This window comes from Zootoca vivipara, chromosome 2 (genome assembly GCF_963506605.1).
Source record: "Zootoca vivipara chromosome 2, rZooViv1.1, whole genome shotgun sequence".
Taxonomy (NCBI): domain Eukaryota; kingdom Metazoa; phylum Chordata; class Lepidosauria; order Squamata; family Lacertidae; genus Zootoca; species Zootoca vivipara.
Genome location: NC_083277.1, coordinates 118,229,928 through 118,255,910, shown reverse-complemented (window position 1 = coordinate 118,255,910; position 25,983 = coordinate 118,229,928). Strand labels below are relative to the sequence as shown.

Here is a 25,983-nt window from a genome sequence, read left to right as displayed (position 1 = left end):
GATTATTTAATTTCTATGTTGCTTAATGTATGGCCACTGAAAACAGTAGTGCAGGACTCTCCTGCATTTGTCTTCCCACTTTAATGCACTCTGAATTATCTCCCTAACCTGACATCCCTCTCCCAGTATCCCCGTGGCTTCCCTTTTTATGTGGCTAACCATTCTAGAAACTTAGAGAGCAGAACAAGCCCATTCCCACCCACCATAGCTGCCAAGTTTTCCCTTTTCTCGCGAGGAAGCCTATTCAGCATAAGGGAAAATCCCTTAAAAAAGGGGATAACTTGGCAGCTATGCCACCCACCTGCCTGGCCCAGCCAACACTTGGTTCCTCTCCTTTTGGATTCTCATTAACGACCTGCCATTCTGAGGTTTAGCAGCAGGGAAGGGTGAGATTGTGAGGCTTTTCCCACTCTTCTGCCTAGATGGACTTGCCCCCCTGCCCCCTTATCACCAATCACCAGCCAACTCTGCCGTGGATGGAGTGAAAAAGAGAGTGAGATCAAATCCTCTTTCTTTGGTTTGCTGTGATTCGTTTGTATTTTATTTTTTAATTCTTATTTAAAAGCATTTGTAAACCACTTATTAGCTAAACAAACTTTTAAGCAGTGCAACATAAAAATTGATGTCATTAAAACAAAAACAGAACAATAAAAGCAGTAGAGCAGTAGTATAAAAACAGGATTTCAGGAAAAGCAATCCAATAAAAATAGGCTCTGAGCTTACGAGCCAGGGAATGCCTGGGCCTTTCATATTTCTTTTGTTAGGTCAGTGCTGACTGTTGACAAAAAAGTGAGCTGTAAATAAAATTAACCTATAACCAATAAATAACAAACCACTCAGCTTTGAAAATTCAGGGATTGGGATTCCTTCATACTATTAAAGCTGAGACCCTAGGTACACCCACCCCCTCCCCAATCCTAAACCAGGGCTACAATCCAGGACCACCAGAAGAGATTACACTGGTTTACTCAGGAGATAATTAAGAATGAAATCCTATACCTAATTCCTTGGGAGTACTTTCTGCTGGATTCAGTTTGGTTTACAGTACTTTTGAATTGAGAAGTATGGGCTTGTGCTGTAATTTTACTAATTCCTATACAGTACTCCTCGGGAATTCTATCATGTAACCACTACCGTCGATATAATACATAATAGAATTCCGAAAAACTAATCCAGAGCTAGGCATGAGATCCGTCAAATGTGCCCCAAATTGCCAGCACCAGTTATAATTTCCACTTCACCCATACACTTTTAGGAGAAACTGGTCAAGCAGGAGGGAAATAATCGCCCTGGTGACTCTCTTCCAGGAAGCACCCTGAATGTATATTTCAGCCTAATATGGGTCAGTTGCCCGGAAGAGAGTGTTTCATGCGCGGCATGGTTGAAGCATGGCAGCAAGAGACAGTCTGTCATCGTTTTCCTCTGTGTTAACCTGGCTTTGTGATGTACAGTAAGTTCAGAGTCCAATAAGGCTGGTTAAGGGAGACATGTATTAAAATAAAACAGACCATTTGCGGTTCTGACCCACTACTGATCTAGTTAAAACAAAAAGCAAAAACAAGTGGCCATTATGTTAGATTCATTAGCGATCTTATATATATGGACCCTCCTCGTTCTCGAGTCAGAGAGGTTTTAAAAGATGGAAAAGAGGGGGTCACTGGGGGGTAAGGGATACGCCCTGGGAGTTGAATATCCCCCGCCAACACCCTTAAGCAGAGAATCCCGTCGTGATATCGAGCATAGTGTTTCCCTTCTCTAGCAGCCTGGGGAAGGGGCTCCCCTGCGACCCCCTAAGCGCTCGGTATTGGCAGGCGATCGGCTTGAGAGGACCAATGAGATATCGGCTCGGAGAACCCCCCCTCCTCTCTCCCCCTCTTCAAGGTGGAACCCCGCCGTCCTCGCCTCCTTCCCCTCGCCGGTTCAGAGAGGTGGCTCTGGGGCCGTGGGAGCGCACGGGGCGCGCTGCCTGGCTGGCCCAGCGCTAGGCGGAGCCTGCCTGGCTGCCTTTGGCCGGATCTCGCCCCCCCTCCCCTCCCCTGCAGTAACAGCAGCCGCCGCGGCGGGCGGCCACCGCCTTTCCCTCGCCTTCGTCCTGCCCGGGGGAGAAGAAGGGGGCGCCAGCGGGCGCCGTCGGTCCACCCGTCCATCCGCCCGCCTGGGGCGCGCTGGAGTCTGGCGACAGCGGCCCCGCTCCCTTTTTGGCGCGGGGATGCGAAGGAGCCGCTGAGTGAGCGAGCCCGGCGGGGGGAGTCGGCTGGCTGGCACCCGCCCGAGGCGAAGCTGGGCTGGGCTGGGCGCCTGCACGATGCGCTTCCTCGCAGACCTGCTCTTGCTGTCGATCGCTGTCTCCAGGACGGCTCAGGTAAATGCCCGTCGTGGCGCACCCAAGGGTGCGCGTGTGGGTGCGCGCGCTCTGCCCTCGCGCCTCGGTGCAGGACGCAAACGGAGCCTGCTGCTCTGGCCAGAAGGGGTTGGTAGAGGGAGGGACGCGAGTTGAGCCAGCAGCAGAGTTGGCGCCTTCTCTCCCAGCGAGGGTCAGGGTGGTGATGCTGAAGTCACCCCCTGCTCCTTAGTCGGAAAGAGTGCCAAACACGGGTCAAGGGGCGGAGTCGTGTGTGTGTCTGTGTGTGTGTGTGTGTGTGTGTGTGTGTGTGTGATTTGACCGGATCTTCGCAGAAAAAAATCCTGCACCCAGTTAATTTATTCGCATTTTAACCCCCACGACTAGTGTGCAACGCTGTCCATTTTAATTTTCCCCGGCCGCCTCAGTTCCTGAGTCCACACCCACCTTCCCATCTCTCCGTGCACTTTCCTGCCTCTGTCCTCTTGCCATCCATGCTGTGAGTTTGTCTATGTATATTTATTTTCTTTGAGATCTGACTCCCAAAGTTCTGTTCTAGGGTCAGTGTGGTTTTATTTTAAAAGCTACTCTCTTATTTCTTGAAACACACCTTTATATGCAAACCAGCCTATCGGATTTCCTCCTCTTCTCCCCCCTCCCAACATCAACTTGTACTTAGGATAACAATTTGATGTTGATTTTGGTGGCCCTGAAGTCTTTACTGGTCTTTAACACATTAAGCCAACAACATGGACAAGTTTCCTCCCAAGTCTTGCCCCCAAAGGGGGAGATACTCCTGAAAGTGGTTGGAATCAGGATGCTGAGAGTGAGTTATTTGGCAGGACACATCACATGTTGAAGGTTTCGCAGCTGTGGTTCCACACACTGATTCACAATGGCTGAGAAAGTTGATTTGTTTCTGTCAACGTTTGTGTAAGTTGGTTTTTTGAATGGGACAGTCCTGCTGTGGTGAACATATGTGTGCTCCCAGGGGGTGCCAGTCCATTAGGGTGGATGAAGCACTCTCTATCTACTTACAACCAGGCAAGGCATGGCTCTAATTATGGCCATAAAATAATCAGTTGGCTCTGCCTATCATTGGCTCTGGCTGAGCCCACTGTTGGTTTCTCTGCCTTCTGCCCTACCAGTCTCAATGGGCACCAGCCACCATGAAGGATGAAGCCACACCAGTGAACCAGGGCATCCTGGCATTCCTTAGAAATGAATTGTGATGGGTTCCTCAATTTGAGAATCAGGAATTGCCTGCAAGATTAGGCTGCTGAAGGGGAGGAAGCAGAGGGAGAAACCAGAAATTGAATTTTTTTAATGGGAAAGGGGCAGTGGTGTGCAGTCAGTGGACTAGGCTAGTCCCATAAATGTTCCCAGTAAATTAAAAGCTTCTGCCTGGCTTAGGGAGGGAGGCGCAATGCTCTGATGGGTTCAAAGAGCACTCCCACCATCTTCCCAAAGCCTGCCCAGCTTTGGTACCTCCTTCCCAAAGCCTGGGAAGCTTCTGCCCAGCTTAGGGAGGGAGGCATGATGCTCACACGTGTGATGTCAGGATGCTGCAATGTGACATCAGGACATTGTTATGTCTCGCATGTGATGTCAGACCCCCTGCCCTCACAAGCTGGTGCTTCTGGCCCTAACTGTTCCCCTATGGGAAATTTCACCGCACGCCACTGGAAAAGACTATGAGCCCTGTTATGACACTGAAAATCCATTCCTGCTCTGAGCATGTGTTCAGAGGTGGTGATGTGATCCTAAAGTCTACAGGTGGAATTCAGTGTAGGGCTAAATGTGGTATGTGTGCACAAAACAAGGTCCGTTCATGCAATGGGGCTCCTCGCCCCTGCATGTCCACTAAACCTGTGCTGCGGCTTCCTGCAACCCTTCAGAGCAGGTGTAAGAAGTGTGGGAGGTGCACTGGGGGAGGTGGAAAGTCCTGTTGCAAGAGTGAACCTTGTTCTATGTATGTCATTACATAGTTGAATTCCACCTTATATGTAGGGTGGAATCAGTAGTCCTGTTGATGGGGTTCTAGTGGAAAAAAGCATCAAGGAAGTCAATCCTGCAAGCCTAAAGTCTGCCCACCCATCTTCAAGGCCAAGCTTTCAGTTCATGTGGCCAACAGAGAGGGACCAAAAAGCCTGTCCAGTGACACTAATGAACTGGATGTACAGTGGTACCTTGGTTTAAGTACACAATTGGTTCCGGAAGTCTGTACTTACCTGAAGCGAACTTTCTCATTGAAAGTAATGGAAAGTGGATTAATCCGTTCCAGACGGGTCCGTGGAGTACTGAACCTGAAGCGTACTTAACCCGAAGCATGGGTGTAATTGGTTCCGGAAGTCTGTTCCGTTCATAAACTGAAGCGAACTTTCCCATTGAAAGTAATGGAAAGTGAATTAATCCGTTCCAGATGGGTCCGCGGCATTCGTAAACCGAAAATTCGTAAACCGAGGTGTTCATAAACCGAGGTTCCAGTGTAATCAGTTCCAGACAGGTCCACAGAGTACTTAAACTGAAAGTACTCAATCCGATGCGTACTTAAACCGAGGTATGACTGTACTTCAAAACATAAGGTAAAGGTAAAGGGACCCCTGACCATTAGGTCCAGTCGTGACCGACTCTGGGGTTGCGCGCTCATCTCGCATTATTGGCCGAGGGAGCCAGCGTATAGCTTCCAGGTCATGTGGCCAGCATGACAAAGCCGCTTCTGGCAAACCAGAGCAGCGCATGGAAACGCCGTTTACCTTCCCACTATAGCGGTTCCTATTTATCTACTTTTGATGTGCTTTCGAACTGCTAGGTTGGCAGGAGCTGGGACCAAGCAACGGGAGCTTACCCCGTCACAGGGATTCGAACTGCCGACCTTCTGATCAGCAAGCCCTAGGCTCAGTGGTTTAGCCCACAGCGCCACCTGGGTCCCAGTACTTCAAAACATACTGCCCCCTTTTGCAATGTGTCAATGTTCTCAAGGGATTTTAGTCAGGTGTACTTGAGTTTCCTTGGCAAATATGGTGATCCGGAAAGTGTTCCATGTAGGTAGAAAGATTGAGCAAAACAAGCACTGCTCCAGGAAAAATGTTATCATATTGCTCATGCAGGGTCCCACACAAAGTGTTAGAAGGCTCGCATTCACACTCATTTTAAGGGTGACTAATCTAAAGTAGATGTTGTAAGACAGGCATGTTGAACCAGTCACTTGTGATCTACAGGTCGCTCACAGGCTGCTCCTGGTTGATCGCGGTGCCCTGACTGATCTCCCCCCCCAAAGAAAAAGAAAAATCCCCTCCCAAGCTCACCATGCAGCCCTAGATATAAGAAAGCTGATTGTGGGTCTTCCATTAATTTTACACATGCTCAGAAGTATTCTAAGACTTCTTCATAGTCCAAAGTGGAGCGGAGCTATTAGAAATTGATTTGGAGGCAGCCCTGACTAACCCTGGCTCAAATGGGGGAAAAGATTAAACAAGCCTAGAGCATTGTTGAGTGTGGCTATGAATACATGATCAGCATGAGATCTACAAGATGCTTTAAGCATGACTAGACGAGGACTTGGAAAAGGGTTCATGAGGGAATCTATTTTCTCTTGCTCCATTCACTAAAACCAGTCCATCTCTAGCTCCAAATCTGAAAGGTGGAATCAAATAATAATAATAATTTTTATTAATAATAGCTGGTCAACTACTTTTATGAGTCCTGGTTTGCCCTTCTGTGTCCTTTACTTCAGGAATAAAGAACCTAGGGTCCTCCATATGTTTTGGACTACAAATCACATCATCCTTGACCGCTTGCCATGTTGGCTGGGGATGATGGGATTTGGCATCCAGGAACAGCCAGAGGACCACAGGTTCTTCATCCCTGCATTATTTCATTGCAGTCTCTTGGTGTTAAATAGGGACCTGGTTAGCACTGACTTTTTAAACAGAGACCATACAGTATATTAGTCAAACCATATGTACATAGTGATACAAACAGAAGATTGCTATCAAAATACTCTTATAAGAAATGTAAACAGAAGCCATATGTTCCACTGAGCAGATGCCAAAGAGCTGAGAACATTGCCTCTACCCATTGACTCACTTCCATAAGAAATGAGATGTAGTCAAATGGCTCTTTAACCCCTTCTCACCCACCATTGAAACTCTACCTCCAAACAACCCAGCTACCTGTATCAATTTCTCTGTTTCTTGTACATGGGAGTGAACAGCTGTGGTAAAAAAGGAAATGACATTGGCAGAGCCCTTTCTGCTGTTAACCCTGGGTGACAGCAGGTGAAGGAGTCCATTGTCTTTGTGCCAACTTAAGCCATAGGACCTTTGGCTCCTTAGATGCCATTGGGCTATGGCTCCTATCAGTCCCAGCCAACATGGCCAATCGTCAGGAATGGTGGCAGTTGTCCAGCAGCCTGTGGAGGACCACAGCTTCCTCATCCCTGATAAGAGAAAGTGGCTGAAGAGCATAATTGTCCTATCCACCTTCTTCAGGGAGGAGGGCTGTGTTGGCAGACTTTTTTTAAACACACACAAGAGAGAGAGAGAGTGAGAGAGAGAGTAATGAGTTCTAGAAACTTGCTCTTAAAATAAACTTGTTCTTATAACAGGAATGTGTTGTATGGGTGGGTGAGTGAGTGAGTGAAAGAGAGAGAAATGAACCATATTATAGCAGACATGAGGATCAAGAGAACACTGCCATTTAAAACAACAACAACAGGAATGCAGGTTGAATATTGGGTTTTTCTCACTTTTGAATTCTGATCTCAAAATTCTGGTGACCATTGCAAAATCTACAAACTTAAGTGGTTCTGTTTATGAGCAATTAAACCTTGCAAAATTTCTGTGTTTTCATTTCCGAAAGCAAACACACCCTGGAGTTATTTTTAACCCTTTGGTTTCATTCTTATGGTAACTGCTGAAAGAAAGCCAATGCATGACAATTTTAGAATCTGTGGTGTAGTGTGACTTTGTGAGCCAAATTCCATGCATAAAAATTAAAAAAAATTAGGGGCCCAATTATGCCATGGACAGTATCAGGATGTAGCTAGGTGCTCCAGCACCCGGAACAGCCAGGGCGGGGTGAGCCTCCCCGGAGTCTGCCTGGTGAATGCAAGCCCCATGCTGCCGTTTTGGGCAGCACGGGGCCCTGAGCCACCGTGTCACTCCCAGGAGAGACGCGTGGCTCATGCACGCTGCAGGCCAGACCCTGTGGCAAGTCCCACTCCTCATGTTGTGGCATTTTGTCACTCCCTCAGGAATGACACCCGGGGTGGACTGCACCCCCCACAGCCCCCCATGCCCCTGGAGAGTATTGAAAGGATGGCAGTCTAAATTTATTTTAAAATTGACAGGATTTGAATAGGTGTGTGTGTGTGTGTGTGTGTGTGTGTGTATCTTGCTTTGAAATTGAAAATAGAATTCTACCCATGTGTGTTACATGTACAAAGTTGCAAATTCAAATTTGTGATCAACATCCCTTTTCCTTGTCCACCGATAAACAGATTTCTAGTTGCAATGTATTAACAAATTTGTCATCTCTTGCTTTTCTCCCAAACGTTACAAAATTAGGCAAAAAGTACAGTGTTAAAACCCCCATACCGGTGCCCCCCCAAAAAAACAGCAGTAGCTGAATTAAAGTCATGATTAAAATGTGGTCATAGACTATCACCCAGCACCTCTTCGCTCTGTAATGAATTTCTGATGTAAACTGCAGGCATGGTAAGGGATTTAACAGAACAGCAAATATCAAGTGTGAATACAATTAAAAGCTTGATAGTTTGTGCAGCATCTGTATTAGGGCTTGCCAACCGTTTTAGTCCTGTGGTCCCATTTGGATTTTTGAACAAGTGCCATGGGACCCTCAGGTCACTTCTCTGCCCGCCACCCACCACTAAGAGAAAGAGAGGGAAAAGGTGTGCATGCACACATTGATTTCCCAAGAGATCTGGTTGAAAGAGGAAGCGGGAAGGAGCACCACTCATTCAACTGCCTCCTTTGCCTATACATACTTTTCAAGGGAGAATAACTCAACCACCTGCACCACCTCAAGATCAAGGGGGCAGGAAGCTTGAATGGGGAGGGGTGAAAGCTCAGAGGAACCACAGGAAACTCTAAAGCAGGCTTCCTCAACCTCGGCCCTCCAGATGTTTTTGGCCTACAACTCCCGTGATCCCTGGCTAGCAGGACCAGTGGTCAGGGATGATGGAAATGTAGTCTCAAAACATCTGGAGGCCGAGGTTGAGGAAGCCTGCTCTAAAGGGCACCATTGCACCTATTGGTGACCCGGATGCAATATCACTTAAATAATAGAATCATAGAATTGTAGAGCTGGAAGGGATCCACAATGTGGGTCTCCATGGAGGGCAAAACTGCCGGCTGAGGTGCTGACAAGCAGCAGTGCTGGGATCTGTGAGGTAGCTTCAGGCCAACCATCATTTTAGTTCACTGTAATGTCCCTGATGAATAATTGCTCCAGGGCACCATGGGAAATTAAAATGCTGGTCTCCAATGAGCAATACTCTGCTGGGTGTACTGTGGGTAATTTAAAATGGTGGACAGCTCCCAGGCCCAGGTGCTGGGGCCCTGGCAGTTGCCAATGTGAGTACTCCTGGTGCAGCGGAAGGGTGGGAATCAACTGGCCATGGCTGAGAGTGCTTCCAGGAAAAGGTAAAGGTAAAGAGACCCCTGACCATTAGGTCCAGTCGTGACTGACTCTGGGGTTGCAGCGCTCATCTAGCTCTATTGGCCGAGGGAGCCGGCGTACAGCTTCCAGGTCATGTGGCCAGCATGACTAAGCCACTTCTGGCGAACCAGAGCAGCGCACAGAAACGCTGTTTGCCTTCCTGCTTGGAGTGCTACCTATTTATCTACTTGCACTTTGATGTGCTTTTGAACTGCTACTGGTAGGTTGGCAGGAGCTGGGACTGAGCAATGGGAGCTCGCCCCGGCCTGGTGATTCGAACCGCCGACCTTCTGATCGGTAAGCCCTAGACTCTGTGGTTTAACCTACAGCGCCACCCGCGTCCCTTACCACGAAAAGGTAGGAAGCTTCAAAAGAAAGCAGTGACTGGCTGCATATGCCAGTTACAATCTGTTGACCCCTGAGGGAGTCCATTCACATCCAGGTCCTGGGCTCTTAAGATTTGACTGAAAACCATTGGGTGGGGGGCTTGCCTCTTAACCCTATATAGGTATAAGTGGGATGCAGTTGGTCAGTGGCTAGTATTTTATGAAACTCTTCATGTACTCAGAGGCACCCTTATGCCTTTTGGTTCTGAATCCTAGCCTGCTAAGCCTCACACCCTCCAACCAGCCCAGCATGCTTTGGTTTCTCAGAAGAATGAACCCTAGTCTATTCAGTGCACCTGCAAACAGCAGGTGTCAGATAGATTTTACTCAAGGTAAAAAAAGCCTGTAGTGTTTAGAAAGGTCAGACATATGCATGTGTTCCTAACTTTTACTTAAAGAGGTTTTGTTTTTAATAATGGAGGCCAGTTGTGTTGATGATGTGAAGTGAAGGGAGTTAAGCCCCATTTCTTTTCTGTCTTCTTGGCTGGATTTGGAAGGTGGAGAAAATGTGGGGGTCTTCTGTAGACTCAGCACTGCGATTGGTATTGGTGGTAGGATTGTTGGTGTTTTACCGGTAGTTATATTTAGATTTATAGCTTGCCAAATGAGGTTCTATAGTGCCCACAGCTTAGGTAAAATGCATATTATCTTATTTCATCGTCAAGTTGCATGGTGTTGAGGCCTCTGAAGAATCAAGTTCCAGCTGTCATGACAAAACAGGCAGGCTGCTGCTGCACTGCGAAATATTGTCAGGCAGAAGTGAGCAAGCAACTGGTGGCCTCTTAGATGTTGTCAGATGACAAGCACCATCACCTCTGGCTATTGGCTATGTTGGCTGAGGCTGATGAGAGTTGGAGTCCAAGAACATCTGGAGGACCTCAAGTCCCCCAGCTCTGTGGATGGGTTACTAAGAGGTCCGGTGTTAGGTCACAGTGTGGAAGGAAAGAAGTGAAGTACAATACATGACAAGATGAGGATACGTGAGGTATAGGAGGACAACTGGAGAGCATCCCTTGTGGTGAGGATCTGAAGGCAGAAACAGAAGATGGAGTGTGTTTTGTTCATAGTCACCAGAGTCTTGGCTGAAGAGAACCTCGCCTTGTTTCCAAGGCTTCTGTTTTGAGCTCAGTGAAATTTAATTCTTGCGCTTGGTTCACACCTGCATGGACATATCTTGATTTCTTACACTTGACTGTTGGCTGCTGACATGAACTAAGGAAGGTTGTGCTTGTGTGGCATGAAAGAAGAATGCTTTGTCAGTGACATTTTATCCGTGATGGCCCACTCACATATGCAAGTCTCCGTTCTCAAGTGAGAAGCATACATGTGTGAACCCACTTCTGAAGCCAGCTGCTATCCTAGCACCTTCTCTGCAGGGGTGTAGCAAGGGGGGAGCAGAGGGGGCGGTCCGCTCCCAGCTCCGTCTTTTGGGGGGGCAGCGTGAGCAGCACTGCCGGCACCCTGCTACGTAGCGAGCATGTGCAGTGTTGCTACATAGTGACACATGCGTTGAACATAGTGACGCATGCGTCGTACGTAGCGACGCATACTTAGTAAGTAGCGACGCTGCGCATGCGCACTATGTAATAACACCCCACCCTTGGGTGCGCGTCATGTTTGTCGCTCCGGGTGCCCGAGCAGCTTCCTATGCCAGTAGTCCTCTGTTGTCCTTGTTCTCAATTGCTTGTGTTTACAATGTACATAGAAAAAAGTTACACTACAATGGAAAAGACAACTTCTTTGTTTAGAAAAAGTTGCTGCTATTCCCCTCAGATGGCCCTGCAGTGACAATTGTGGGGAGGGAGGGCCCACAATGGGAGCTGGAAGGCATGTGTTCCTCCAGCTTCTTTCTTCTCTCCTACCCTCAGGGCAAGGAGTGCAGTACAGCCAGCAGATAGTCAGTAGAAAAACTGAAGTCACTCAGTCCCATGTACATCAAGTAAACAGCACATGCAAGAGGGCAATCCTTTTCTAAGGAATGATCACACAGCAGTTGTGGTGGCGTTTATAACCTGAGAAGGTGCAATCTCCTGCCTTATTGGAAGTCATGCTATAGAAGAAGTCCTGCTTTTTAATCAGGGATCCATTTGATGAATCGTTGTATTTTAATATTCTGCTAGAAGCCGCCCAGAGTAGCTGGGGAAACCCAGGCAGATGGGTGGGGTATAAATAATTATCATCCACAAATTTGAACTGGACTTTCAACTGAGATTGCTTCCCTGCAACTCCCAGCCAGGCTTGTTCTCTGTTGCTCCTTCCAGGGGGTGGAAAGTTTTGGCAAAACTTTAGGAGAAACATCCTCCAACAGCAAGGGGATGTTAAGCAGTGGAACAGATTGCAGCAGGAAGTTCTGGGATCTCCTTTACAGATCACAGAAAGTGGGTGGGGTAAGTGCCTCAATTTCTCCAGGTTTTAGAGAAAGCTACGTAGAAACACCTCTCACCTCCCTTGCTGATTTTGCCTTTTCCACTGAAAGCCTGGTATAAAATGAAAAATGAGCCCAGAGGGTGAGCTGAGAGGGTGGGGGCAAAGTTTCATATGCATATGTTCTTATCTAGGACTAGCTGGCCCTGCACGCGTTGCTGTGCATTAGTCTGTGAAATGGAGGGTAATAGCCACCCTTCAGATCCCCCTGAGCCGCAGAGTCCCCCTAAGTTGAGGCGAGATACTGTGGAGAGGGCAGGTTTCATCCCTGTGTCTCCCCCCACCCTGTTCTGACCCATTACGTATCCCTGCCCTCTATTCGGACACCCTATCCCCCCCCCGGCAGGCCCCTACCTCCACTTGTCCTAGTCTGGAAAGCAGCCTAGTCTGCAAACCCGAGGTGAGATATTGTGGAAAGGGCAGGTTTCATCCCTGTGTCTCCCCCCACCCTGTTGTGACCCATTATGTATCCCTGCTCCCTATTCGCCTCCCCCGCCCACATCCGCTCCAGGCAGGCGCCTACCTCCACTTGGCAATGTTGGTTATTTGGTGGGGGCCTAGGGGTCTGATAATGGCCACCTTGGTGGTTTCAGTTGCTTGGTTGATTATGTCATTTGGTTTGTGGGTGTGGCTTAGATTTCACAGGAAGGGAGGGGGTGGAGGAGGGTATTACACCACTTGAGGGCGCTGTTTGACTTGGTGGAAAACCAGGTCTATACCTGCCCAGGTGTGTGATTTGAGGGATTTTTGTCCCCAACAACGCTTGGGGAGTGGCCTGGATTGTTGTGTCAAAATTTCAGGACGATCGGTCAAGCGGTTACGGAGAAAAGTGGAAAACGCAGTTTCACGATTTATATATATATAGATGAGCAAATGCCCCTCTCCCTTTGTGGTGATTTCTACCCCCCAAGGAGAAACTTTCACTCCTCACAGAGCTACAGCTCCTACTGTAGTGGTTTACCATTCAATCCCACTTCCCAGCGAACTCTTGAAATTGTAGCTATGTGAGGGGAACAGGGGTCTCTGTGAACACCCTGAACACACTCCAGTCCTCAGCAGGAGCAGCCTGGGGTGAGATGGGAATTTGCAACAACAACAACAAACAAACTTCCGGGGTTGGGTGGCAGCAGTGGCTTCTGGCAATGTTGTGGAGCTCTCACAAGGTCTTGAGCAAGCTCTGAGCTAGCTTGCAAGATCTCCGCAAGATCTCACCCAAAGCTGTGAGGCCCCAGTGGCAGCAGCGGCATGCAGCAAAATACTGTACACATGTATGTTAATCTCATGTGAAAACTACAAAGGGTTTTCCCCTATAATAAAATTCTTTCCTAATCAAAACATTTCCATTAGGAGAAAAACCGGATGTCTGATGTACTTGTTGGTAATATAGAAGCACAATCCCAATGTGACTAAATACATTCATGTGATCTGCCTCTAATGATCTTAGAAAAGTGATTCATTGTAGGGCCTGTACCTTTCGTAATTCTTACTTAACAAAAGGTTGTTTTTTAAAGTGGCTGCTTTGTGCTGTGCTGTGGTTCAGTTCTCCCTTTCTGCAGAAGGGATTAGGAAGGAAAGGTCACTCTTCTGATCACTGAGAATGGTGATACGAAGTCAACTACCTGAACCCAAACTCTGCATCAAGGAAACACAACTTTTGCATTCAGATTTCTAACCTATCATGTTACAAAGACTGAGGATGAGAAAAAAAACACACACACACACAGAGAGAGATTAGCATTTTCAAAATGAACATTAAAATCCTGCTTTTGCATTTTGTTTTATTCAGACAGCCAAAATCCAGCCAAAATAATAAATAGGTATTGCAAGTGAATGTGTTTGGGATAACATGGCTCAATTCACACTGTATATAGTTCACTGAAAGCAGCATTGCTTTGGTTCCTGTGTTTCAGCTCTAATTAGCACATCAAATACTTTTGAGACAATAGTGGGTTAAGTAGCAAAATGCTATAGAGACTGAGAGAGTGACTCACAAAGCCAGAGTCTCTATTTAATCCATTCAATCCATTGTGTTTTCTTCTTCTTTTTGAGAGAAATCATTAGAGTTCTGAATTGTATTTCCCAAGCCTGGTTTTTGTTTTTTGGAAAGGCATTGTACAGGTTTCCTCTGATTAAAATAATGGCCAGGAAATGAGGTTTGGAGTGGGGCTTTGGGAGAAGAGTTCATCTTTTTGTATGTTGCAGGGTGGGGTGAAGTTGTTTGGCTATTGCTATTCTTAAATCATCGTTTCCTTGAATTCACGTAAAGAAGCTGTTTAGGCACAGATGAAGCATCCGGATCTTCCAGGTCAGTGGTTCCCAACAGGTGGTCCGCGGACCCCCAGGGGTCCACGAGCTATGCCAGAGGGGTCCGCAAGATGCTATTAGAATAAAAAATATATTAAATATATTTTGTATGATAACAGATTTTTTGTTTTGGCCGCTTCCTGCATGAGCAGAGTCTAGCGCAAAACTAGAATTAGATAGAGGCAGTAGTTCTGCTGTATGCCGTTAGGTGGCACTTTACAAACACTACTGTTTTGCAAAGAGGCAGTGCGCGCATTCTACTAACGCTCACCTCACCAAGATGCTTTGCGCGCGTCAGCTTCATTTGTGCGCTACTGCGCAGGTACCCTGTCTTCTCCATTCCCCTCCCTCCTCCCTGGCACACGCTGCCTCTTTGCAAAACAGTAGTGTTTGTAAACAAAGCGTTGTTTTTCGCGGAAGCTACAGTTCGCGTAGTTAAAAATGGACCGTTGGTTAAAAAGTGGTTCATTAAAACGACAAAGGCCTACAGATGAAGAGGAAGAACTGTAAAAAACGTATAAATATAAAATATAAAAAGACTCTTAATTTGGCTCTCACTTTTTAATTTTAGGATTAGGAATTAATGGGGGTCCTTGTCACAATAGCGGCTCGATGAGGGTTCCTCGAGAAAATTTTGTTGGGAACCCCTGTTCCAGGTGTACCACCTATGCTGCTTTCAGTGTATATCCTTCAATGTGTAAATTAAAAGGAAGAGAATGTATCAGATGTGTGCATGCTGATGAATGCATTACATCGATACAATCACCAAATGTGTGTGATTGGCCACAGCTCAGTACTGAGCATGCATCTGGTAGTAAAAACCAGGCTCGTCTCTGATGTGTGAAATAGCCACAAGCATTTGTAGTAGAGAGGGAGAGCTCTCTCAAAAGCACCACCGATTAAATCAGAAAGATAATCCCCACCCCCTGCTGTTCAGAAGACTGGAAAAAACACTTCAGTTCTCAGTCTCCATTGAATGGGGACAGATTTAAGAGGCTACAGTAGCAAAACACATGGGTAGGGTGGAAGTCTCATCATATCCATCCCTCTTGCTGCTGCAGCCTCTTACTGTACTTTCTCCTCTATATGTAATACAGCCAAGTGATCTCTTAGTAAGTTAACCTTGTAGGTGATGAGCTCCCCACCCCTAGAGCACCTAGCTTTCTCCCGTGCAAGCAAAAGGAAAGCTGTGGCCCTCCAGTTGTTGCTGAACTAAAGCTCTCACCACCCCTGACCATTGCTATAAGGACTGAGGCTGTTGGGATCCTGAGTCCAACAACTTCTGGAGGGTCTCAGTTCCTTCCAGCATCCTGTTCTAACAGTGACAGTGGCCAACCAGATGTTCATGTGAAGCCCTCAAGCACAACAACACTCTCCCCACCTGTGATTCCCAGCAACTGGGATTCCAATGCATTGCCACAGTGAAGGTAGTAGACAGCCATTGTGGCTGGCAGCCATGGATACCCTTATCCTCCATGAATTTGTCTAACCCCCTTTTAAAGCTTTCACAATTGGAGGCCAACATTATAGTCTATGGGAGTTTTAACTGTGCAAACCACCCATATTTGCCCAGACATAACTGTGCATCCCTGCTGAGCATTCTTTCAGTGGTGAGCCTCCTCTTTTGTTGATGTGTGCCTTGCCACTTAAAATTGGCCATCTCTATGTAAAAGCAGATGGCACAGATCAATTGAGCAAAGCTTTAGTTGATGGATGGGGATCAGTTAATAATCGTTAAGCCCATAAAAATATACAGGTTTGCTGCATGTGCTACAGACTTGTGGGTACTTCCATGTTGGTTTGTTATAATCTGTGATGCATCCCTTACTTAACCTGGCTGTCTAGCAAGGATAAGACTTTGAAGTCCCGCCCCCCCCCCCCCCGCCCCCTTGCATAACTGGATTTTAACTATGCTTTTGTTCTTGGAAGCCAATTGAAGGTGGGTGGTACACTTAGTTTCTTTTATTCAGTTTGCCCAGCGGTTCTTTATTAGACAGCTTGGCTTCTTGAATATTCACTGGGGGCTGCAAGTCCTTTCTTCACATTGGCTTTGCCTACTGAATATTCAGGAGGCTGCCAAGAGCTTTGCTGCTCTTGCTGAGGCTGTTTGGAAGCAGTCCATGAGCTTTTGGCAAAGGGTTCTTCCTCCTGCCCTTGGATAAGAGAGGCTACCAAAGGAGATGCTTCTGCTTCTGCCTTGGGCTTCCAGCAGTTTGGATGATGAAATTTAGGAAAGGAGAAACACTTGGGGCAAGAGAGGGTTTTGTTCCCTTATTCCAGCCCTCACCAGCCTGGTGACTTCCAGATGTTTTGGACTACAGATTCCATGAGCAATAGCCAACCCAGCTGAATGTAGCTGGGACTAAGGGGAGAATATATGGAGAGCACCATCTTGCTGAAGGCTGCCTTATTCTCCGGGCTGGCCTGCATATTCACGCAGGTGTAGTTCCACAGGTTGCTCATGCACTAAAGGTAAAGGGACCCCTGACCATTAGGTCCAGTCGTGACCGACTCTGGGGTTGCAGCGCTCATCTCGCATTATGGGCCGAGGGAGCCGGCGTATTGCTTCCAGGTCATGTGGCCAGCATATTCACGCAGGTGTAGTTCCACAGGTTGCTCATGCACTAGGTTCACACAAACTCCATCACATCACAAGTGCACACAGCACATAGTGAAACTCTGAAATTGGCTCCCACTAGAAGTAGTGGCTTTAGAAGATGATTAGACAAATTATTGTAATGGAGGAAAAGGCTATCAATGGCTGCCAGTCACAATGGCTGTGTTCTACCTCTGTTGCCAGGAGGCATCATGCCTCTGAATCCCAGTTGCTGGTCAGGCTGGATAATTATAATTATTTATTTGGTTTTCTTTCTGGCCTTTTTAAGCTTACTGAAGTTACACAAGGAAAACAAAATAACAAAGATACAAGGGACAGAAACATAACAGACAACATGTAACATGTAAACATAGATATTTCCATCCTTATAAGGAGTTGGCTCGCTTCCTGTTTCTTTCATTAAGTGAAGTTAGTAGGAAGGTCCTGCATGAAGTGGTTTTAGGAGCCTCCTTGCCTCTTCAAACACCACCAGTTAATCAAACTGGCAGGGCTCACAACGCTTAGTTGACTGGGTACCCTTTTATATATGTGTTGTTGTTGTTTTAGTTTTTTTAAAGAGAACTAAAGGGAAAGGACCCCTGGCTCCCTGCCTTCAAAGGATCTACCCTGAGTGCAGCTGAAGGGACAGGTGCCCCTCCATTGCTTTTCAGGGCCCACTTTGGGAAGCTGCCCAGGATAATGAAAACTTAGAGGAAAAGCAAATTACAAGGATCCTGAAAATACCCACAAGTTCCAACCACTTGTCTGGTGCCTTTTCATGGACTGACCTTTCACAGGATTGGCCCCTGAGTCTTGAGCTATCTGGTTTCCTCCCCAGACCTTCGGCCCTCGCCCATCCCTATTCCGTATTTCGTGGGTGCTTCCTTTCCACTCTGCCGTGCCCCCCTAGCTCCTGCTAGGCTATCCCTCCTGGCAACCTCCTACCTATCATTATAAACTTGAGAAAAGGGACCCTACTGGATGCCCACGAAGTGTGGTGCCAGCTCATGCGGCTCTTTGGATAGAGATTTCACATCAGAACATTCCCCTTGATTTCAGAAGCGAGTTCACGCACGACATGCATGTTACATGACTCGACTGGTGCAGCTGGGGTGAGGACAGACAGAACAGACCTTCCAGCCCCTTGCTTTCAAAGAGACGAAACCTCGTGTGTAGAGGTGGGTTTTGAAGCCGGTCCTCTGTGTCTTAACGCAGGCTCTCTTTGGGGCAGTTGGCTGCAGATTAAGAGAAGGTATAGAGCTCAGAACTCCCCTGTCGAATTGAGCGGTGGTCCACAGGCTCTCTCATAGACTGGAGCGAGAGAAAGTCAAGAAAGAACAATGGGCAAGAGGGCAGAGAATTCGGTTGCCAGGAAATTTCCACCCCACTCCCACCAGTGCACTGGATTTTAACCTATGCTCACGTGTCTTCCTAGTGATCCTGAGATCGATGAAACAAGCCAGCTGGATCTTGCCTTTGCTCCCTGGCTGGGTCCTTCGAGGCCAGCTAGTTACCGCCTGTGCAGTATGGCCTGAGATCAGGACACTTTCCCCAGGCTAAGCTTGCCTGGTGCGCGCTAGAAAATTCAAAATTTCCTGCCAAACCACACAGGAGAACCGCTAGGCCCCACATGGGGCTCCACCTGTTAAGGAAAATTGCGGGTTGAGAGACTACTCAACAGCCCAGCTCATTGGGGTACAAGTCCCCCCGCGGGTCCGTGCGGTCAGTAAAAGAAGGAAATTCCAGCCAAGCAATTTGGAGCAAAACAGCAGTCATGATAGACTTAGATCCTTTATTGTTGTGCAACAGGTTCAACAGCAGTGAGTGAACCCAGAGCATGGGGTGACATTGACTTTTAAAACTTTCCCACCATATCCCACAATACAATTCCCACAGCATCATCAATACATCATTGCTACATCACTAACATGTCACAAAAGAGGAGGGTTACACAAGATTAGCATGGACAGATATGCCAGGGCCTCACCCAAGCTGCCCCACCCCGTCTTTCTCTTTCTCATTCAACATGAAAAGACCTTGATCATTTTCCTGTAAACTTGAAAAAACAGACTTGCTATGAAAAAGGATTTCATTTGTGCATATTACTTTGGCAGCTGACTGCAGGCAGGGTATTTCTGGAATGCTTGTCAGATTGTCATCTCACTACTAGCAAACTTTGCCAATAAGTTTGATTCACAGTCTCTTGGGGTGGATGATGATTTGAAAGGATATAAATGTGTTGTGTTGGTGCTACTTGTGATAATCGCACATCATACAAATGGTCAGTCCATATTTTGGAGGTTAGGATGGAGCCCTTCCCTTCCCTACAGGTATGAAGGTGGTCCGTTGCCCAGAGACCAGGAGCAGGTACAATATCACCATATATTTGAGGAACCAGGCACACACTTATTGAGGAAGGCCTTTGTTAGGAACATAGGAATCTGCCTTATTCTGAATCAGACCCATTGGTTTTTCTGGCTCAGCATCATCCACAGCAACGACATCCACATGTCATTGGCGTGCAGCCCTAATCAGGCTCATCAGAAGGCCATCTCCCACAAATCATGATGTCCACCTGCCCCGCACATGATGTCAGGTGTGGGGCAGAGACAGATGCAGCTTGAAAGGAATGATTGGGAGCTTAGAGGCAGCTCTCATTTTTTAAATTTGCAAGTGGGATTCCCTGGCAGCACATATTGGCCAGAGCTAGTTCCCTACCTCTGGTCTGCATTGACTGGCAGAGGCTATCCAGGGTTTCAGATACTGGAGATGCCAGGGATTTAACCTGGGACCTTCTGCTTGCAGTGCAGTTGCTCTCCCACTGAGCTATGTACGAGCCTTCAAATGTGCATGCACACACACCTGTTGGGAAGGAGCTGGTTTTTCTGGGTCAAGCTGACAGTCTTCTTGAAAACACTGGAAAACTGGACGAGTGCATACATTAGGCATAGTTAACCTAGTCTAGTCCTGCAAAAGTTTTACTTTCTGTTCCATAAGGAGACAATTTCTTCAGCACTACGAGTAATATTGTTTCTGACTGCCTCTCCGCCCTTCCCAGTCTTGTCCTGTGGTAAATAGCAGTGTCTCTTCCTTAAAATGAGAACTTCCTTAAAATGCAACATCGGTGGTATTTAACTCCTTGAAAACTCTCTAAGATGTATAAAAGTGTCCCAAGTAATTGCTGGAGGTGTAAAGAAAAGCCAGGCACACTATTCCACATGTGGTGGCAGTGTAAAGAAATCAAGGTGTTCTGGGAAGATAACTATATAGAATTGGGAAAAAATGCTAAAAATATCCTTTAATAAAAAACCCCTGAAGCTTTCCTTTGGGGAAATTACAGATTTAGACATTCCCAAAAAGGTAAGAGAGATCTTTCTATATGCTACGGTCGCAGCAAGAGTTCTCATTGCAGCAAATTGGAAGAGTGATAAAGTTCCCTCAAGATTATAATGGATTCAAAAAATGGCTGAATATGCGGAACTAGATAGCTTGTCAGAAAAAATTAAAAATAAACCAAAACAGGTATTTATGTCAAAATGGGAAGTCTTTAAAATTTATTTGAAAAATAACAATTTGTAACTTAAAGTCTGTCACAGCTTTCGAATAATTTCAGTAGCAGTTTCAAGTATGAAGTATAATTTAATATAGATTAAAGATAGTTGAACTCTAACGAAACATGTTATGTTGTTATGTTATGTTATGTTATGTTATGTTATGTTATGTTATGTTATGTTATGTTATGTTATGTTATGTTATGTTATGTTATGGCAGTGAACAAATGATGAGAAATTGAAGTAACGAGTAGACGGGAAGTTGGGTCTATAGAAAAAGACCATTTTTATTTAAAGATTTTGAGATTATGATTCGATGTATCAATTTTCTTTTTTGTTTTATGTTGATGGATATTTGTTTTTTTTTTCTTTTTGGTGTATGTTAAAGGGAGAAAAAAAATATACAAACAAAGAGAGAAGAAGACAGACAGCTGTGTCAGGAGGCCTTCAGTGTGAATAAGCAAGCTTTCAGCCAGCTTGGCATGGCACATTATTTAATTCAAATTATTATTATTATTTTCTGAAGCAGAAGGCACCATCCCCTTTTGCCTCCAGCAAAGTGAAGGATGATTCCCCCAGGCAGCACCTAGAAGATTTAAAAATTATTATAACCCACCCAGAAGGTTTATAATCCAGTGGCCTGAGTGGCTGGAACTGAAGACCACTTAAAATGAGATAGTTTCTGTGGTGCACATGTATAACCCAGTGATTCCCACATGGTGTGTTTTGAAGCATGACCGAGATGTGCTTTCAAAAATCAATAGTGCCAGCCTACTTATGCCTGGCTCAGGTATCAGGCCAGCTCAGTTCAGGAGCACATACCGTACTCCCAGGTAAGTGTGTATGCAATTGTAACCTCAGCTGCTGTCACCGGGGCATCTGATCCACTTTGCTCTTCTGAGCAGTGGGGCTTTGGGCAAGAATGATCTCCCTTTTGTTAATCTATGAGCAAAGACATCTTCCTGAGAGAAAAACGCTGCAGTTGCAGAACATCAATCCACAGCACTCGGATTTCTCTGGGGGAAAGTGAGCATGCCTGAGACAAGTCTTCTAGTATACCCACAGTGCTTAGCAGGGAGGCCCCTGGAGAGCAGACCCCTGGCTTGTGTGCTTGCCTGACTTTCTTTCCAACTGGTTAGCATTTTAATGGTAGCACAGAAAACTGTTGAGTTGAGGGCAGAGGAGTACAAAAATCTGGGGCACATTCTGTCAGATGAACAGCCTTGGGGATGATTTGGGGAAGTGGTAACACCAGTCCTAATAGCAGGGATAAACTTGTGCTGTTGGGTTTTATATTAGATTGAACAGTTTGCCCACAGGGCTTAGCAAGTACATGTGGAAGAAAGTTAGCTCTGGAGCCTCATAGCCTCATGTTGGGCAGCCATTGCCAACCTGGTGCCCATACCCTCCAACATTCTGAATGAAAACAGGGACATTCTGTTGCCTTATAGGAATTCTGGACTACATTGCCCATCAGCCTCAACCAGCTGGGGCTGGCAGGCACTGATGGGTGTTGTAGTCCAAAAAAATCTGAATTGCATCTGGTTGGTGAAGGCTGATGCAGGTCTTTGGACCAGAGCTCATATAGACAGATGTTTACATTTTACACAGACAGATGTTTGATGGAAAGGAATCTTTACCCTCATTTTGCAGCTTAGCATTACAGAAAAAGGAAAGGGGAAAAGCTTCATTGCTTTAGAGCTGAGGTATTCAATTATTGTAATGCCCCCCTTTTTATAGCTTCCATTTTTAACAGCCTATTGTTTTAAGATTCACCACTGAAAATTAAAGTACACCGTGTCACATTCGCTCCACCCTCTCCACATTTCACTATGCAATTAGTAGCTGTATGTTCCCTTTCCTGGGGAGGAAAAGTGACATGGGTGGGCTAGAATTTTCCATGGGGATTTGATTGTTTTCTGGAACTCAACCTGCCTAAAGGCAAAAAAAAAAAAGCATTTGGGGGTACATTGAATGTTCCCTTTTGTTTGACCAGCTCTGCTGCTGGGGGGAGGGGGTTGAACTGGAATCAATGGGGAAATCACACCTGTGGCTTTGTTTTGTTGCAAGGAGGGATCTGGATACCCACCTGTGATTTCACTGCAGGTCTGAAGCTGATGTACTATGGTCCTGAACTCTGGAAATACTGGGCTTGGATGGTAGATTTGTGGAATCAGTTGCTTGCTGCCTGATTTGCGTGACGAAGCTCCCAGAAATCCCAAAATAACTCACAACTGACACGATATTTTAGGTTTGGGTTTTTGGCATTAATTTTGGCCAAAACTTTATTTAAAATACATATTAATTCTGAGTGTTGGCTTAGGCTTTGGTTAATCCATCTGTCCACTCTAAGGGACAGGACCATTTCCATCTGACCCCCGTTGGGTCAGGACCATTCCATCTGCCCTGGTTGGGCAGGACCAATTCCATCTGACCCCTTTGGGTCAGGACCAGCTCCGACTTACCTAAAGGTAGGTAAGTCAAGTAAACACCCCAAGGGATTGGAGGTACTGTTCACAGGCACTCTCTTCCCCCAAGGAGTGTTCCCCAAGGCTCGGCTCTGTAATGGCCGCACCATCCTTGCCTATGGCAGGATGAATGGACTAGAGTCCCTGAGCCCCAGGATTCCTTTAACGGAATACTTCTATAAGGAGCAAGTAAGGGGAGGTAGGCATTTTTATGCCATGCCCCTCCTATACCAATTTTTAACCAAAGCCTAACGGCCAACCTAACAAGTTGTGACAATTTGCTTGTCAGTAGGCAAAAACCAAATGGCAACAGCCAATCAGCCAAGTGGCAAAATTCCTACTGGGCCCCTGAATACAGGCGACCCCCCGCGAATGGGCAAGCAGTGTCGACTAAGCCTAAAAGCAGCGGCAGGCGGGCGTGAGATTCGAAGGCTTTTCCGAGAGTGAGGGAAACCGAAAGCAACGTGGGCGTTAAGTAAAATGCTGCTGTCAATCAAACTCAATGGCACGCCCCGTGACTCAGCCTAACTACAGCCCACCCCTCCCAGATTTCTTTTGAGCTCGTCCGCAACCCCCACTACACTCTATGAGTATAATGGGCTTTAGAAGTCCAGCTTCAGTGCCCTCGGTTTGGGGTTGAAATGGTCTGGACTTCTAGGCCATCTAGGCATCTAGGCCAGGCAGGGGTGGGGAACTGGCACCCTTCAGAGTTGGACTACAACTCTCATTATATCTGACCATTGGTCATGCTGCCTGGAGCTAATGGGAGTTGGAGTTCCAACATCACCTTGGGGGGCCACTTCCTCCCCTTCCCTCCTCTAGGCCCTAGGAAACTCTGATTATGTTACCAGGGATCTTCCGGAGCCTAGAGCCTAGAGGGACCTGATCTTGCAGCACCTACTTCAGTTCAATAGAGTAGGGCTGTCCATAGGTTCTGCTGTACACATGTACACGAAGCCTGCACTGATGTTTGTGTGAATGAGGTACATGCATGTGAGTTGGGATGCTACCCCTGCACCGCCTTCCCAGATGCAATAGTGTTGGTACTCACTAGAACTGGGGTGGGGTGGGGCAAGGGTCGGGCAAAGCACTGGTTTGGCAGCCATGCCGAATGTGGGTCTGCCTGTGCCCGCTGCCACCACCAAACTTTCCCCACCACTGCCCCACCTTGCTGCGGTACCAACAAGCATTGTTGCCACTGGGAAGGCTGTGCAGAGGCAATGTCCCCCCTTATAGGTCACAACTGTGTAGCCGAATTTAAAACTCAGCCTGTGTACTACATTCCTCACAAATATGGTGAACACATTGGGCATATGCATGGGTCGCACCTGCTTTGAATAGAGCTGGGTGAGAGGGCATGCAGCATTCCTCATTTTGGGTGTCAGCAGATTGGCTCCTGTTCCCCACATTGCCTAACTAGACTCGTTGTTTATTCTGCATTCTCAACTGCTTTGTATAATTTATTTTCCTAGGCATAGAGAGGGGTGAGAAGCTCTGTTCCTTGACCTCTTGGCTCAAACTTCTTCTTGGTGAGATTTAATGAGGCTTTGCAAACACAATGCATCTTCCAAATCCCAGGGGCTAGGAGCTCGTTTTTTGTTATTGTTATTTTTAAAAAACAAAGCTGCATCTGGAATCCGTGTCCAATGCCATATTCTCTTCATGCTCTGCTTGATATATCTCTTTCTCCTCTCTCTCCCTGGCAAGCGCCTGCTTTGTTCCTTTTTAATGGAATGGGCTCTCCACCCGTCCACCTCATACCCAGTGGGAGGCAGGGAAATTGTATACTAGTCCTCCCATGGCTATGTGAGCCTCTGTTAGCCTGCTGCTCCACCCACCCTTTAGAGAACTCTTCTTCTTTCTCCCACTATTGCAGAGAGTTGTTTCCAAATAGGTTTCTCTGATTCTAAATGCTGCCAAAACGTGCCTGAATTAATGAGCAATTTACATGCAGATTCCCTGTAATTATGTTAAAGGGCCGGCCAATAAAAAAGAAAAGAAAAAGAGGAGACCAGAGGCTCTAGAGGCTGAGATTAGCAACTCAGCCAGCGTCTCTCCATGGGTTGTGTGGAATGAGAATGGGGAGTGGGTTTCCAGTGGCTGTCTTGTAGTCGTAGCATGCTACTACGTAGAGAGGAGTGATTTTGATCTCTCTCTGCATGCATGGAAATACGATTTGGGTGTGTGTGTGAAACATTAGCCCTGTTCAGGTATTCACCTCCACACATTCCCAAAAAGCATGGAGGGAGAAGCTGGCCCTGGAGGGAAAAGCTGCCCCCCTCCCTGCTGACTGCAGTCTTGACCCTTTGCACATTGAGCAGAATTTCTGAGGGCTGAATGTGCTTAGAATGCCGTGTGTGATCAACACCCTGTAGGATCAGCATTCGGCCACATGAAGATTCCCGCTACAGATCTCCCCTGCCCCCCCAACACAGGAAAGTCTGGAGTGAAGCTACTTTCCCCCTCATGTTCTGAGAACACATGGACGTGAACACCTCAACAGGACTAGTATCTTGTTATGCATCCTAGATCCTGGTTCGACATTTCATTCTATCTGCCTGCTGCTATTCACTTCAGTAACAGAACCTACTCTCATTGTAATGGAGAGAGAGAGCTGGAAATTTGGGGGATGTACCTGCAAAATGCCCAGACCTCTCAATATTAATTAGCAAAACCTTTTCACCTTAGCTTTCATGGAAACAGACAGTTATTGTTGCAGACATCCACTGTCCAATTGGCATTGCAACAGGTGCACTCATAGGCATTCTTTTCTGCTCATGTAGACGCACAAGATAGATGAGCATCTTTAGTGGCATGAACCCTCTCCTGGCAAACAAGTGTTTAGTATAGGAAGCCAGTCATTCATTCAAGGGACCCTGGGAACAGAGTGGATGACTGGATTTCTTTTGCATGACAGTGTTAATGAAAATGATTGCATTTTTGTAAGCTACTTTTTAAAAAGCCAATTCGGCCTATTTTGCTAAAGCATGTCCATTAAATGGAGCCATTTCAACTGTGACATCCTTAGTGATAAATGAACATGGTAAGATGACATCAAATCTTAACCAACATTCTTAATGTTCTTAATGTTAATAGGTTGACAACATGGACAGGTAGGGCCAGGAAAGGCACCTGCCTGAACACTGGAGAGTCACTGCCCTTCAGTGTAGACAGTACTGAATTTGAAGTTCTTGTGAGCTGATGTCTTCAGTAAGCTTTTTACTCTGAT

The 25,983-nt window shown here is 46.6% G+C and overlaps 1 protein-coding gene across 1 annotated transcript in view; it reads left to right on the top strand.

Moving 5' to 3' along the window:
* Nucleotides 1-2,116: 2,116 nt before the first annotated feature.
* The window catches only part of OLFM2 (olfactomedin 2), a 209,017-nt gene continuing 185,150 nt past the window's right edge, over nucleotides 2,117-25,983 (top strand). The window contains exon 1 of the mRNA XM_060272127.1: nucleotides 2,117-2,362. Within this exon, the coding sequence (XP_060128110.1) occupies nucleotides 2,306-2,362 (57 nt within the window). The 5' untranslated portion in view covers nucleotides 2,117-2,305. The remainder of the gene's footprint in view (nucleotides 2,363-25,983) is intronic.